Source organism: Triturus cristatus, chromosome 5_1, assembly GCF_964204655.1.
Source record: "Triturus cristatus chromosome 5_1, aTriCri1.1, whole genome shotgun sequence".
NCBI classification, from domain to species: domain Eukaryota; kingdom Metazoa; phylum Chordata; class Amphibia; order Caudata; family Salamandridae; genus Triturus; species Triturus cristatus.
In genome coordinates this window covers 59,536,160-59,551,357 of record NC_140587.1, presented here as the reverse complement: position 1 = coordinate 59,551,357, position 15,198 = coordinate 59,536,160, and the positions used below count along the sequence as shown (strand labels likewise).

General features: G+C 49.4%; 1 protein-coding gene across 1 annotated transcript in view; it reads left to right on the top strand.

The window, feature by feature from the left end:
- The window catches only part of LOC146830179 (uncharacterized), a 59,635-nt gene extending 47,444 nt beyond the window's left edge, over positions 1-12,191 (top strand). The window contains exon 5 of the mRNA XM_085604416.1: positions 10,133-12,191. Coding sequence (XP_085460542.1) covers positions 10,133-10,244 — 112 coding nt within the window. The 3' untranslated portion in view covers positions 10,245-12,191. The remainder of the gene's footprint in view (positions 1-10,132) is intronic.
- The last annotated feature ends 3,007 nt before the right edge of the window (positions 12,192-15,198 follow it).

Genomic DNA, 15,198 nt, shown 5'->3' with positions numbered 1-15,198 from the left:
TACCTAATGGCCACCAGGCCTGCCACTCAGGGTCCCGAGAACAGCCGAAGAATAACACCTCCGATTTACTAGAGTTTGCCTTAAGGCCATTTCGCTGGAACCAGCCAAAGACCGACTCCAAACAGCCCCGGATGTTCTCTCCATCGAAAGCCTGTCCTTGCCTACACGTGAAAAGCAGTTGGGTATCATCAGCGTAGGATACGATCCGGGCCCCAGAGGACTCCGCCAGTGCCGCCAGAGGTGTCATAACGATGTTAAAGAGAGTCGGGCTCAACACAGAACCCTGTGGGACCCCAACTCCCAATGGCGACATCTCGGCGGAGCACGGAGAGGCCCAGACCGTTTGTCGGCGGCCTTCAAGGAAAGATGTAAACCAATTGAACACCGTCCCCCTCAGACCGATGTCATAAAGTCTGGAGAGGAGCACCTCATGGGGGACGGTGTCAAAGGCCGCCGACAAATCCAGCATGACGAGCATGGCCCTTCCTCCAGAATCCAGTGTCTCCCTGATGATTTCCGACACTTCCAGCAGTGCCGTCTCCGTACTTAAATTAGGACGGAAACCGGACTGCGAAGGATGGAACAAATCGTTGGATTCGAGAAAGCTGGAGAGAACACCATGTACATGCTTTTCTGTGATCTTAGCCAAGGCCGGTAAAAGAGAAATCGGCCTATAATTGGCCAAGACCTCAGAGTCCAACCCTGGCTTTTTGAGGAGGGGGATCACCATAGCTCTTTTCCATAGCACTGGAACCCTCCCCTCCCTCAGAGATAGATTCACCAAAGGGTTGACTAGTGGATTGATTACGGCCGCCATCTTAGCCAAAAATTTGGCAGGACAGGAATCCAATGGTGAGCCCGATTTCAGGCTGGTCAGAAGAGCAAGAGAAGCATCGGCCGAGACAAGAGGAAACTCAGCAAGAACCACACCCTGCATCGGCAGGCTGGACAGTCCGGCCATCGGACTGGAACACTCCTCCACAGACCTCACTGGGAAAGAGTCCTGGATAGATTTTATTTTATCCGTGAAGAATTTAGCCAGATCGCAGACCCAGTGCTCCAATGGAACACTATGGGCCACGCAGGATCTAGGCGCCGTAAACTCCCTTACCACAGTAAAGATCTCTTTACAGGAATTGGCGGCAGTCTCAATCCTCCTGGCCAGATACTCCTTTTTCTCCCGGAGAATATCCTGGTGATAAGATTTAATCATTTTCCTATAAGCCGATCTAGCTTCCGGGTCATACCGAAGACGCCATGCCCTCTCTGCCACCTTACACTGCGCACGAGTGGCACACAATGCCTTCGTAAACCATGGGGCTGAGACCCTCTTAGCACTATCCCGAGGGGCCATTGCGGGGGCCAGATCGTTCAGCCTCTCCAACAGCCATCCCTGCAAGGACTCGACATCCTGCTCTAAATCCCCTGTAAGAGGGCAAGGATGGTCTATAGCAGTCTGAGCCAGCAACTCGGGTGTGACTCTATGTAGAGCCCTTTGAGCAGTGCCATGCTGTCTGGGGGCGCAACTGAACAATTTTTCGCCACCCAATACACAAAATCTGGCCAATCTATGGTCGGACCAGAGCACCGGAAGGAGCTCCACATCAACAAGAGGGAACGAGGAGAAAACCTGATCTAAAGTATGTCCCTTGTCGTGTGTAGAACCAACCAAAAACGGGGCAAGACCAAGAGGAGCCGTAATATCGAGCAGTTTTTTTACATTCGGGTCATTGTCATCGTCCATATGAAAATTAAAATCTCCTGCCAGAAGACAATGCTCCGTACTTAGTGCCATACCAGATATGGCCCCCTGAAGATCATCGAAAAAAGAGCCCACTGGTCCAGGAGATCTATATACCAGCAGCCCTTTGAAAGCGTGATGAGGGGTTAATCTGATAGTGAAGGCAAGAGATTCCGCTCCAGCAATGGTGTTCAAAGAAGTGATGGTGCAGGTAGCTGACTTTCTCACTGCTACCGCCACCCCTCCTCCCCTGCCTTTCACTCTATCCTGACGAAAGATTGTATAATCAGGAGGAAAAGCCGCCCTGATGTCCGGATTGGACGTCTCCCCCAACCAAGTTTCTGTCAGCAGGAGACAGAGTGGATTCTCCCTGACAAGGAGATCGAAGATCTCCAAGGCGTGCTTCCCTACCGATCTTGTATTCAGCATTAAGCAGAGATGTTTAACGCAGACCTCATCTCTCCGTGAGGAAGCAGCCGGGACAAAACCTGGCGACCAGCCACAGGCAGGGCACAACCGTTTACCTCGGTAACGGCCTGGGAACACGGAACGGCAAGCACAGGAGAAGCTATGCAACGCACGTAGTTCCTGGCAGAATAACGAATCATATTACCCGAACACGGAACCAGGCACTCTCACCGCTCCGCCGCCTCCGAAGACGCTGACGGGCGCAGACGGGCAGGACTCTGGCAAGACTCAGGCAAATGCGAAGGCAACCCCGCTGCGCGATACCGCTGCGCTAGCAGGAACGGTTTAAATAGGTCCTCCAGGTAAGGTCCTCCCTGTCCCAGAAGGACGCTACAAGATGGCGCTACCAGATCGCCACTGCCCAACCCAAAATGGCGCCCAAAATCGGAACGCTGCAGAATCAAGCTACCAGGGAGCCCGGACCCGCTAAAAGAGCGGTGAATCACCAGTATTATGTGCAGGTAAGGGGGGAGTCCTAACACCCAGCAAGGAAGGAGAGCGCAATCGATAAAAACACTGAAAGAGGCTAAAAAGCGCTAGCAATCCGCGCGAGCGTGCTTTACAGAGCCACCCCTCCGGGCAAATGCATCCAAAGAAGCACTAGATTGTTAAATATAGGGCGTGGGGGTCCCTATACACCTATCCACCTTTGATAAATTCGAAGGGAGTGGGTTTGTAGTGAACAAGAAGGTTAAATACCAAATATTTGGGTCCAAAAACAAATGTATTCCCTACCCCAAAGAAGGTACTCTAAAATCTGGGGACGTGTGGGAAAACCCTAGGCGTCAGTACCTATTGTTTCCCCTTATGGTCAACTAGTTTCATGCCTCTCCCCAAGGCATTTCTTCAGGACCTAAAAGGAAAAATTATGTTCCCACTCCAGGTGTCACAATCAACACCGTTATTATAAATAATTTATAAAGAAAAAGTCGAAATAAATATACAGCACCTAATTGGCCTGTGTTAAATATCAAAAAGACCTGCAAGGATATAAAGGTAAAAGAGAGGCTAAAAAACACATGAGAGTATGGTCTATATTGTTTTCCATAAGTCGTGGTGGTGAAATAAATGATTAAACTATGCCACAAAAAAGCTGCATGTACCTGTGGAAATAAGACGCACAAGACAGTACAAACACACAACACATAATATAGTGTCACCAGCATATACGTGTTGTTGGACTTGGCCTTTTTGGCTAAAGTTCACTTAAACTTTTTGCTTTTCCCCTAGACAGTTTTCCTGACGGAGAGTTACGAAGTTAGATGCTGTAGGTACTTGCCACTGCTAATCAGTGTGCATGTACAGAGGTTCCCTGTATAAATTGTAGTAGTGATTGGTTGTCTCTGATTGGTATAGTCCTAAGTGATGTGCACTGTGTGTGCCGGGGCTAGTACTAAAGAAATGCGCCGAGAGGGAACATAGGTCTTCAGTGTCGGGCCTGCGCGCATTATGCTAACTTAGCATGTTCTCCTGACAAGTGCTACCACTTGTCAGGCCTTACTTTCCCTTTTGTATACACATGGGGCACCCCTGTAGGACGTCCTGGGTAACCCCTAGGCAGGGTGCAGTGTAGCTGAAAGGCAGGACATGTGCCAATGTGGGTGCTAGGCCCCGACAGTGGAAAATATTCCATTTAATTTTCCCTAGTGAAAGGCCATCCTGCCCATAGGACAGAATGGGGAGGGTGGGTGTAGTAGTGTTAGCCTAGTTTCCAAAGGATTGGAAATAGAACAGTGAAGTTTGGTATGTCTGAGCTCACAGCATCATAACGCACCTTTCTGGGTGGATGGTTTTGGCGCTGTGTGTCCAGAAGCGGCTGTTTGAGAAAATGTCTGAGTTTGTGCATTAGACCTTATTGTGCATCTCAGCAGAATATGAATTGCCTGCCTGGATCTGGGAGAAGCGAGAAAGGCTGAGGGAGGTCGTGCCCCAGGGGAGGGGTGGAGACGGCACCAGGCTGCCCTGCACCTGGAGCGGGGAGAAGGAGAGACTTTGCGAGGTGACGAGGCCTTGTTGAGAGCCATAAAACAATAGACCCATCTCCCTCTGAGTGATTAAAGATCCAGGCCCCCAGTATCAAAGGGAGGACAGTCTCGATATTGTTCAGAGAAGTGCTGGGAGCGCTTTGAAGATGCCGTGGACTGGTCGAGTCTCTGGCGGCTCTGACCTATCCACGATCAGGAAGAAAACCTCTGCCTCAGGAAGAGTTGCTGAATAGGCTGCGGGAGACAATTGACCCTTGCTTCGTGATCGGGGGCTTGTGGGCAGTTTGTAGCTCTTGACCGAGGAGAGACTGAAGGGGCGCTGCAGTGGGTCGTGCCCCCCCTTCTTCCTGAGCAGGACTTTGTTGTGTGCTGCGTCCTGAACCCCAATGGCCTGAGGTGAGCTGGCTCCCTGTTCAGAAACACAGGAACATAAAAGTTTCCAGGAAGTCTCAAGTGGCGCGGTGGTGGGACTGTGTCGTGGCAGCCTGAGACCTCCGAAGGGGTGCCTAAAGTGATCGTGGGTACCCGAAGCGAATCAAGACTCTGACACACAGGGTGCGTGTCTTGGTGCAGCTACAGGTGTTGGAGTGCCTATGGATTGCGGGCATCGTGGAAGAGAGACGAGATTCGGGACGCACAGGGAGTGCATGTCGCAGTGCAGTCAAGGCGCTAGTGAAGAGCGCCGGTACATCGTGGGCACTGAGAAGGAGTAAGTCTCGGACACGCGGGTCGGCATGTGGTGGTGCAGCTAGGGCGTTCGTGGAAAGCACATGGTACCTCGTGTGCACCAAGAGGAGAGGTGAGACTTAGACGCGCAGTGTGCATGTCGTGGTGCAACCAGGGCGTTAGTGGAGAGCGCCTGGGTCATCGTGTGCACCAAGAAACGAGGTGGGTCCCCAGCACGCAGGGTGCGTGTGGGGGAGCAGTTGTGGCGCTAGAGAAGAGTGCCTGAAGATCGTGTGCACCAGGAAACGGAGCGAGACTCGGACGTGCAAGGTGCGTGTCAAGGGCCCGCCGAGGTGTAGTGAGGTGCGCCTGGTCATCAGAGGCCGGAGGAAGACTGAGTCCTGGACGCGCCGGGGGTGCGTGTCGAAGGTGCCACCGGAGGTGCTGGTGAACACCGGGGAGCGAAGAAGTCCTAACAGCCCTGGAGAGGAGGGCCAAGTGATCGGGCCCCCAAAGGCAACGTGGGCAAGCACCAGTGTTGTGTGGAAGGCTTCGTGGAAGGAGTTTGTGCTGAACGTTGGCGGCTCGGACCGGCTTCCCCGCAGGAGGTGAACTACCGGCCCGAGCGCGCCTTGCCCATGGTGACAAGGTTCTGGAGTGAGGCCAAGCCGCTGCTGCAGGAGAGGAGAGTGAGGTCGCGCCCCCCCCAGGTAAAGTGGATAATCGCCTGGGGTGGGGTGCGGGCTCGGAGGGACACTCTCGGCGTCTCGCTGCTGGCAGATGTGTGCGCCTGTTGCTTCGGCCCAGATCTCGGTCCGTGCTGGTCCCGGATGGGGCAGTACAGGGGCCAGGGCCCTGAGTGGAATTTGGGTGTCCTCGTTGATCCGTGTTGGGGGCAAACGGTCGCACAACTTCCGAAAACAGTCGTATAACACTTTGCATATTTACTGCTAATAAACTATCGAGCTATTGGATAACGTCTAACACTGGTGGTGCTTAGCGAACTCAGGGGTTAGTGTGCCACGCACTACGTTATGTTTCTTTTGCAGGATACAGGATCATAGCGTGGCGCACAGCATTGGTTGTGTACTGCACTGTACTGAATTGCTCTGTGACACATTGCCTTATTCTTTCCTTGCACAGGGCATGCTGGTGATGATACCCATTGCATTGTTTTCCTATCGCACTGTACGTAATGGCAGCGTGACGCATTTATGTATTTCTTCCTTGAACAGGGCATGCATGTAGCGAACCGAGTTGTATTATCATGTGTTGACGCTACGCATGGCATTGTTTCACTGTGGCATTGTACAGGAACCCATCGTTAAGTAGGGCAGTATTCCGTTTATTTTGCAACGTGTGTGATTCTAGTGATACGACGTACCTAACCTGTTGAGAACGGTTAAAAGTCAGCGTAACTGTTGGTTAGAAGCGGTGGTTGGGGATTAGGAGTGGTATCGTGTGGTCATTTCGTGTATCTGTCTATATAAAGTATACTCGTTTTATACAAACTCATGTGGACTCCTTTTGTGGTGACTTCATTGGGATTGCTGTGGGCGTGGTTGCACATACTGAACACTCGTGCCTTGGAGATAAGCCTGGCTGCTCATGTCAAGCTACTAAGGGGGTGAGCAGGGCTGTCTCGGACGGTGTCCTTCTTGGCCTAGCGTGGAGGCGGGGAGGTCCGGGTCGCGCACTTGACTACAACGGTGCGCGCGGGATCTCTGGCTTCTAACACATGTTAAAGATAGTTTCATATGTAAAATGTAAGGGCTTGATTAAATCAACCTTCATCGTGCATTTGAAATACTTTTCTGTTAAATGTAGCTTTTTGTGGCACAGATGACGTAGTTTAGATTGTGATATTAACACTATATATCTTTTATATTACTGCTATTCCAAAATAATATATAATGTGCTTAAGTTCAGGATATTTTTTAATATGTAGGGGTGGTAGGTCTTTGTGTCAAAAGTCGTGCACATTTTTTTATGAATTAGTTGTAGCTTGGCGAGATACTTGAGAATTGCTGAAACTAGTATGTTATTAGGTTTAGATAGAACCGAAGTAATATATGTCTTGGGCCTGTATTTTGCTTTCAGCCCTGGCACTTTATATTTTACAAATTAAGCATTGTAGGCTTTTATTTGGGACTTGTATAGCTGCAGAGTATTGAAGCGTAGAACTTGCAGCTTGGTTGATTTTGCATAAGCAGGTCTGGTTTGGGGGTTTTCTCTTCAGATGAATTTACACTTGTATGTGTTTGTGTCGCTATAAAGGTGAGTAATTTTTTATTTATTGGCAAATAGTTTGGAGATAATTCATTCAAGAGAAGGAGTATTCAGAGTATAGTTTATCGTGTTTTTGACGTGTTTTGGGGCATTTTTAAAGTTTTGCTTGTAGCCCCGGCACTTCATATTTTACAAACTAAGCACTGGGTGTAGGCCTTTATTTCGGACCTATGTGGCTGCAGAGTGCTGGAGAGTAAAACCTGGCATTTGCTGCTTGTTTGATTTTTAATATGCAAGTCTGGTTATTTCATTGCAAATAGTTTGAAGACAATTCATTCATGGGAATAAATATTTAGAGTCTACTTTGTCATCACATTTTTTACATGTTTTTGGTCAGTTTTTAGGTTTTGCTTTTAGCCCCGGCACTTTTATGTTTTACAAATTAAGCAGTGGGTGTAGGCTTTTATTTAGGACTTATGTGGCTGCAAAGTGGTGGAAAGTTAAACATGGTAGTTGCTGCTGGTTTGATTTTTGATTGGCAAGTTAGTTTTTATTTAATAACAAATAGTATGCAGACAATTTATTTAAGGGATGGAGCATTTAGAGTGTAGTTTCACATTGTGTTTTTTGACGTGCTTTTGGGCATTTTTAAAGCTTTGCTTTTTGCCCCAGCACTTCATGTTTTACAAATTAAGCACTGGGTGTTGGCCTTTATGTGGGACCTATATGGCTGCAGAGTGCTGGAGAGTAAAACCTGGCATTTGCTGCTTGTTTGATTTTTAATATGCAAGTCTGGTTATTTCATTGCAAATAGTTTGAAGACATTTATTCAAGGGAAAAAGTATTTAGAGTCCACTTTTATTGCGTTTTTGACGTGTTTTTGGTCAGTTTTTATGTTTTGCTTTAAGTCACGGCACTTTGTTTTACAAATTAAGCAGTGAGTGTAAGCTTTTATTTAGGACTTGTGGCTGCAGAGTTTTAGAGCTTGGAACTTGCTGCTTGCTTGTTTTTTAATAGTCAAGTCTGGTTTGGTGCTTTTCCTTTAATTTGCATTTACACTTATTGTGTTTATATCAAAGGTTGCATGGTTTTCGGGATGCATCTAGGAATATAGAGCTGGAGAAAGTGTACTGTGACCACATGGGCAGGTTTTGTGGTTGTTGCTAAAGAAGTGACTAATTTTTAATTTAATTGCAAATAGTTTGAAGACAATTCATTCAAGGGAATGAGTATTTAGACTCTACTTTGACATCGCGTTTTTGCATGCTTTTGGGCATTTTTAAAAATGTTGCATTTAGCCCCGGCACTAAATGCTTTACAAATGAAGCACTGGCTGTGTAGGCCTTTATTTGGGAATTGCAGAGTGCTGGAGAGTAAAACGTGGCAGTTACTGTTTGTTTGATTTTTCATAAGCAAGTCTGCTTATTTAATTGCAAATAGTTTGGAGGCAATTTATTTAAAGGAAGGAGTATTTTGAGTGTATTTTCTTGTGTTTTTTTACGTGTTTTGGGGCATTTTTAGAGTTTTGATTTTAGCCCCGGTACTTCGGGTTTTACAAATTAAGCACTGGGTGTAGACCTTTATTTGGGACATATGTGGCTGAAGAGTGCTGAAGAGTAGAACGTGGCAGGTGCTGCTAGTACTGCAGCGTGGAAGTTGATGCTTGTTTGATTTTGGATAGGCAGGTCCTGTTTAGGACTATCCTTGACCCTGTGCCTCATGGGAACAGTCCATCCCGAACTGCCAAGCCATGCCTTCCCTGGACCGGAAACAAGCTTCCTAGGACCGGTTACTGGCATTTCAACCATCTTCAGCCAGGCTTGCTTGAATCCAGTGGCAAAGTGAGCAAGGGACTCGCGTCTGAGCATACCCTGCCAACCTGGCTGAAGACGGCTGAAATGCCAGAAACCGGTCCTAGGAAGCTTGTTTCCGGTCCAGGGAAGGCATGGCTTGGCAGTTCGGGCTGGATTGTTCCCATGAGGCACAGGGTCAGACTGATTTGCATATGGCCATATCTGAACTGGGGTGGCAGAGTGGGCTAAAGAACGGTGATGGATCAAACCCAGATCTGTTGACTGGGTGTGAGTGTTTGATTGGTTCTGATGCTCCGCCCATCACCACCCCCTTTTGTACCGCTTTGTTCGCCATAAGTTGGCAGGGTATGCTCAGACGTGAGTCCCTTGCTCACTTTGCCACTGGATTCAAGCAAGCCTGGCTGAAGACGGCTGAAATGCCAGAAACCGGTCCTAGGAAGCTTGTTTCCGGTCCAGGGAAGGCATGGCTTGGCAGTTCGGGCTGGACTGTTCCCATGAGGCACAGGGTCAGACTGATTTGCATATGGCCATATCTGAACTGGGGTGGCAGAGTGGGCTAAAGAACGGTGATGGATCAAACCCAGATCTGTTGACTGGGTGTGAGTGTTTGATTGGTTCTGATGCTCCGCCCATCACCACCCCCTTTTGTACCGCTTTGTTCGCCATAAGTTGGCAGGGTATGCTCAGACGTGAGTCCCTTGCTCACTTTGCCACTGGATTCAAGCAAGCCTGGCTGAAGACGGCTGAAATGCCAGAAACCGGTCCTAGGAAGCTTGTTTCCGGTCCAGGGAAGGCATGGCTTGGCAGTTCGGGCTGGACTGTTCCCATGAGGCACAGGGTCAGACTGATTTGCATATGGCCATATCTGAACTGGGGTGGCAGAGTGGGCTAAAGAACGGTGATGGATCAAACCCAGATCTGTTGACTGGGTGTGAGTGTTTGATTGGTTCTGATGCTCCGTCCATCACCACCCCCTTTTGATTGCTGTCCCAGGGCATTATTTATATATAAGCCCTTCCCTCTAAATAGAATCCCATCTCTAGTGCTCATTCCATCGCCAGCACATAATATATGAACAATTCACTCCTTCTACCCAGACCTCATTCTCTGGAATGATTTCCGCCCAATTCAATCTCCTTTGTTTAAATACTCTGTGTATCACATTATCTTCAGTGATTCGTGTTTGTTTACTCACTCTCTCACCCTGGATTTTCTCTTTCTCTTCCCAGATGTAAAGTACCAGACTCTGGAGACTGTGCCTACATTCAAGATGACGCCCTATGGGTGTCTGGATGTGATCTCAAAAGACCCTACATTTGTACTAAGGAGACATATCTCTAACCAAACTGCACTGGAGAAGATGTGCAAAGTCCAGTAGGTGGCTGTGATACCCCAAAATCAATCAAAATATCAATTGCATCTTAACGAGAATACGTTTGGCGCTTCAACCTTTTCCAAGAACTGCAAATAAGAACTGATCCAGATGTTCCCCTGGTGATGTTGCTCAACTGGTCTACTGAAGAGTGTTCCCTTTCATCAGGAAATCTCACCACTGACCATAGTGACAGATGCTTCTCTATAGGGATGGGGTGTGTGTGTGTGAACCATCTGCAAATCCAAGGAACGTGATGAAAGAAAAAAGATTGTACCATATCTACCTGATGAAGCAGAAGTACAAAGCCCTACACAACATTGGACCAACATACCTTAACTACCTCATATACTTTCACCAGCTGACTTAACTGCTCTCAATCAATCTGGGATTTGTAAAGCACGGCTACTCACCCATGAGGGTCTCCAGGCGCTGGGGGAGCTGCTGATCCGTCTGGGTGTGGAGGTTCAATCAAAGAGCCAGGTCTTGAGGTCCTTCCTCAATTGGGTCACCGGTGCAGATTGCCTGAGGTGAGGGGCAGGGTGTTCCAGGTCTTGGCGAAGAGGTAGGAGAAGGATCTTCCTCCAGTTCTGATCTTGAGGAACCATGAGACGGAGGTCCGGGGCGAGTTGGGTGGAGCAGAATTGTCTGGCTGGTGTGTGGAAAGCGATGCAGTGGTTCAGATATTCTGGTCCTACGCTGTAGAGAGCCTTGTATGCATGTTTGATGAGCTTGGAGGTGATTAACTTGTTGATGTATAGCCAGTGGAGTTGTCGGAGGTGTTGTCATGTGGCTGCGGCGGGGAATGTCGAGGACCAGTCTGGCTGTGGCATTTTGGCCATCCTGTAGTTTCCTGAGCTGTTTCTGGGTGACACCAGCGTAAGTCCAGTGAGATGCCGAGGTTGTGTACATAGTCCATAGGTTGGTATAGGTTCCAAGTGCAGCAGGCCACCAGGAGTCATCCCAGGCTGAGGGAGTGGGTCTCAGAATGAGTACTTCGGTCTTGTCCACGTTGAGCTTGAGGTAGCAGTCTTTCATCCAGCCTTCGTTCTGTTGTGAAAGTTGTTTCTGGTGGTAGTGGGTTCGTTGGTGAAGGAGATGGCTGGCTGTCATCAGCGTAGGAGATGATGTTGAGTCTGTGGCTTCTGATGATGGCTGCAAGGGGGGGGCATGTAGACGGTGAAGAGGGTGGGGCTCAGGGTGGAGCCCTGCGGTACTCTGCAGCTGATCTCTGTAGGCTCAGAGAGGAATGGGGATAGTCTGACACGCTCCGAAATAATTTTCTTCATTGTTCTGATCATACAGATAACATGACAACAACGTATTATCTAAACAAACAAGGCAGGACTTATTCCAAACCTCTAGTATGTGTGGCATTTCTGAGTCCTTTTTAATGCACTTTAAAAGCTGTAAGTCTTTCTATTTGATGATTTTTGTAGCTAAAGTGGTTTGTAACAGAGTTCTCTTAGGAATGGAAAGTCGTGTTCAGTGAAAACTAGTTAATTTCCAGTACAGGAACTACCCTTTTTTGTAGTCTCACTAAGGAAGAAAATGCTGGCTTTAAAAAAAATAAACTGATCTATAGGGAGTGGGTGGGGCAAAAACAGATTCTCCCATTTACTCATCCCTACATAGGAAGCATTAGTCACCCTGTATTAAAATGCCTCTGCTATGCAGGTTTCTACAATACTCTGTACCATAAGCACTATGCCAACTATGTTTGCACTTTGCCATTCGTGTGACAAACCATGGAAGGGAGCGCATGTATAGTAAACTATCATTCTGGTGAGCATTTGCACATTCCCCGTTATGTAAGAAACAGCATTCTCAAAGACATTTACTCCATGTGGGGTGCCTTATGTTGATATTTTGTACAGTGCTTCCAGAAATAAATTCCAGCATTGCCAAATTGTAAACGTTTTGCCACTTTACATGTCTTTTCAATGCTGGGCAGTGGTGCTTGAAGTAGAGGTGGTAGTGGAAGGGGCATATTTCCCATTGTACTGCATGTTGAAGATGTTGGTGCGTCTTTTTGCTCTTTGACTGATGAGCCAGGAGCTGCAATGAAAGGATTACAGTTAAGTTGCAACCTCATGCCTCTACAGAGATCTGAGGCGGGTCACAGTGAGAGGGGTGCCCCCCTGGGCCCAGACCCTTGGCCTAACCGTTCCCATAGGCGCTCAACCCCCTGCTGTGCACAGCCTTTGAATGTACTTGATGGGTTGGTTGCAGGGCCTGGCCTGCACCCAGGTCCTGTTCCAACACCTCCCCCTCCCCCCACCCCTCCTTGCCGGCACCAATCCGGTGGTTCCTGCAGGAGTATTCCTTTACTTTACAGGTGGACTGTGCTGGGACTTGTGTGAGTGCCACAAAAGTCCTAGTCGGAAAGAAATATATTTTTTCCAACTTCAATGATTTTTATTTGGTAACCATTTCCGGACACAGTGAATGATTCTACCGAATTTACAGTTCCACTGGGAGTTCCCGGGACCAACCGTCCAGATATCACTTTAAATTTAACCATTTCAAATCCACCCCAAGCACCTCTTTAGATGCACATTTCCCAAATTAATAAAAGGATGGACACAAAAGCACGCTTTGAGTAAAGTTCAAACTTTTTGCCAAGTTTGATGTAATTGCTTTCAGTAATTTTTAGGTCTTGCGTAGGCAGCGCGCATGCTCCGTCTCTCCGAGACATCTAGTAATCCGTATAGCGAGGGTAATCCTGCCTGCTGCTTGCCTGCTGCATGCAATTGGCTTATTTACAATTTCCGGCCTCCCTATTGGTTGCTGGTCCGATGCATCACTTCCGTTTTTATCGGAAGCAGCACCGACTAACTACAGTTTCATTGCGCTGCAGCTGTTGGTATGTCATGTTTAGGGACTCCTTGTTTAAATACATACCGCATCAAAAGTGTGCACGTTTAAAATACACGCTGCAACGTAGTAGAGCAACTGCGTTTTTCTTTTTGGTGCACTGCTTTGTTGCAGTAGGTATTTTAAATGTGCCCACTTTTGATGCGGCCGCGGCTTTCACTTTCTCGTGCACAGGGACGGGTCCCCTTCACATCCACCCCCTACAAGTGGTGCCTCCCGCTCACGTGCTGCTGGGTGGCTCTTCTTTACCCCACACTACCCAACCCCACCATCTTCGGCACCCTGCACGGTCTCGCCCGTCTGATTTGCATTATGTGTACCACCCGCGCCTTCAGTTCTAGTTGGCTGCTATGTGTTGAGTTCAGGGGTGCACTAAGTGGTTAAAGCATTGGCAGTGCCAGGCTTGCCTCGGTGCTCTGTGATTTTGTCAGTGCGCTTGGCTGTTGCCCGGCAGAGGGTCAGGGTGGCAGGGGAGGCGTGCTCGGGGTGCTCTAGACTGACGTGCCGGGTTGCATGTAGTGTGTGTGTGTGTGTGTGAGTGAGAGAGACAAAGAGGTGCCATTGTTTGAAGTATGGCACACCTTCTCAATCATGTATCGCGCGCAGTATCACTACGAAAACTTCTCTGCAGCGCTGGAGCCCCGAAGCCCGGCTTCTGGGCTCTATTTAATAACAGGGACCCCAGTATTCACGTATCTGAAAGAGACACGTTAGTGATAGATTCCTTACCTTAGAATATCCTCAGGCATCAGACTGGATCTGGAAAGTTTTCGTCAGCAGTACCCCTGTGCGTCGGTAGGCATCGTTGTACGGCTCCGCGTACCTCACTAGCGTCGTAGCCGCCGAGATGACGTCGTCGGAGCTACTTGGACACGCCCACGCGCGCTGACGTCAGTTCTTTCTTTTTTTGTGCCAGCAAGCGCTGATCTGAGAGAGAGCGGTACTCCTAGTCAATAAATTGGACTTGTTTATGAGACGTGTCTCTTGTTTTTGTCGAGAATTCGACTTTTGATGCAGTAGGGATGGCCGGGTTTAAGTCCTGTTGGGACTGCCGTCAGACCATGTCGGTGACGGACCCGCTCAACGTGTGTCTCTTCTGCTTAGGTAACGCCATCTCCCCGAGACATGCCTAGATTGTCGGGCCATGGCTTAGGAGGCTTGCGGGAGCATTCCCGGAAGTTGTTGGGGGCCCGGCACTCGGTACCGCGCAGTTGGAGTTCCCGCTACTGTAGGGAGGTCGAGGGATCGCTGGTGCAGCCAACACCATCGTTCATCGGAATCGGAGACAGGTAAGTCCAAGCGCCATAAAAGGTCGAAGGAGCGGCGTAACTCTTTGTCTACCCCTCCCTGGTTGCGGGACTTGGTGGAGGGGGCGGATGGTCACTTCCCCGCGGCTCCTTCGGGGCCTCTGTCTTTACCTGCGGCTTACCAGCATTTTTGGGGACTGTACGTGCCTCCGGAAGAAGTATAGGTACTTTTGTCAGCAACATGGGCGTTGCTTTGTCCCATGGGTTCCCCCTTGAGTGCCTTTGGCCCCCGCGGACCCCTTGGGTGGTCCTGCCCCCGTGCCTCTGGCCCCGGTTACGCCGGCAAAATACCCTGTGGTGCCATTGGCTCAGGCCTCATCGCCGTGCCGCCGGTGGCTCCGGCCTCGGCGCTGCCGTTGGCTCCGGCCTCGGCGCTGCCGTTGGCTCCGGCCTCAGCGCTGCTGACAGCTCTGGCCTCGGCGCAGCCGTTGGCTCCAGCATCGGCGCAGCCATTGGCTCCGGCCGCGACACTGCTGTTGGCCTCGGCGTGGCAGTTGGCTCCGGCCTCGGCACCGCCTTCGGATCCGGCATCGGCTACGGCCTCTGCGCAGCCTGCGGCATCGGCGCCGGCGCCATCGGCTTCGTTGCCTCCAGGGCAGGTTTATATTGAGCCTGCCTTGTCCTGCCTCCAATCCCTATTCCTGAGGGTACTCGGAAGGGTCTGAGGACCTTCTCGCAGCTCGCTGTGAAGGTGATCTAAACTAGATTGACAATATGGAGAATCCCAACAAGCTTGAAT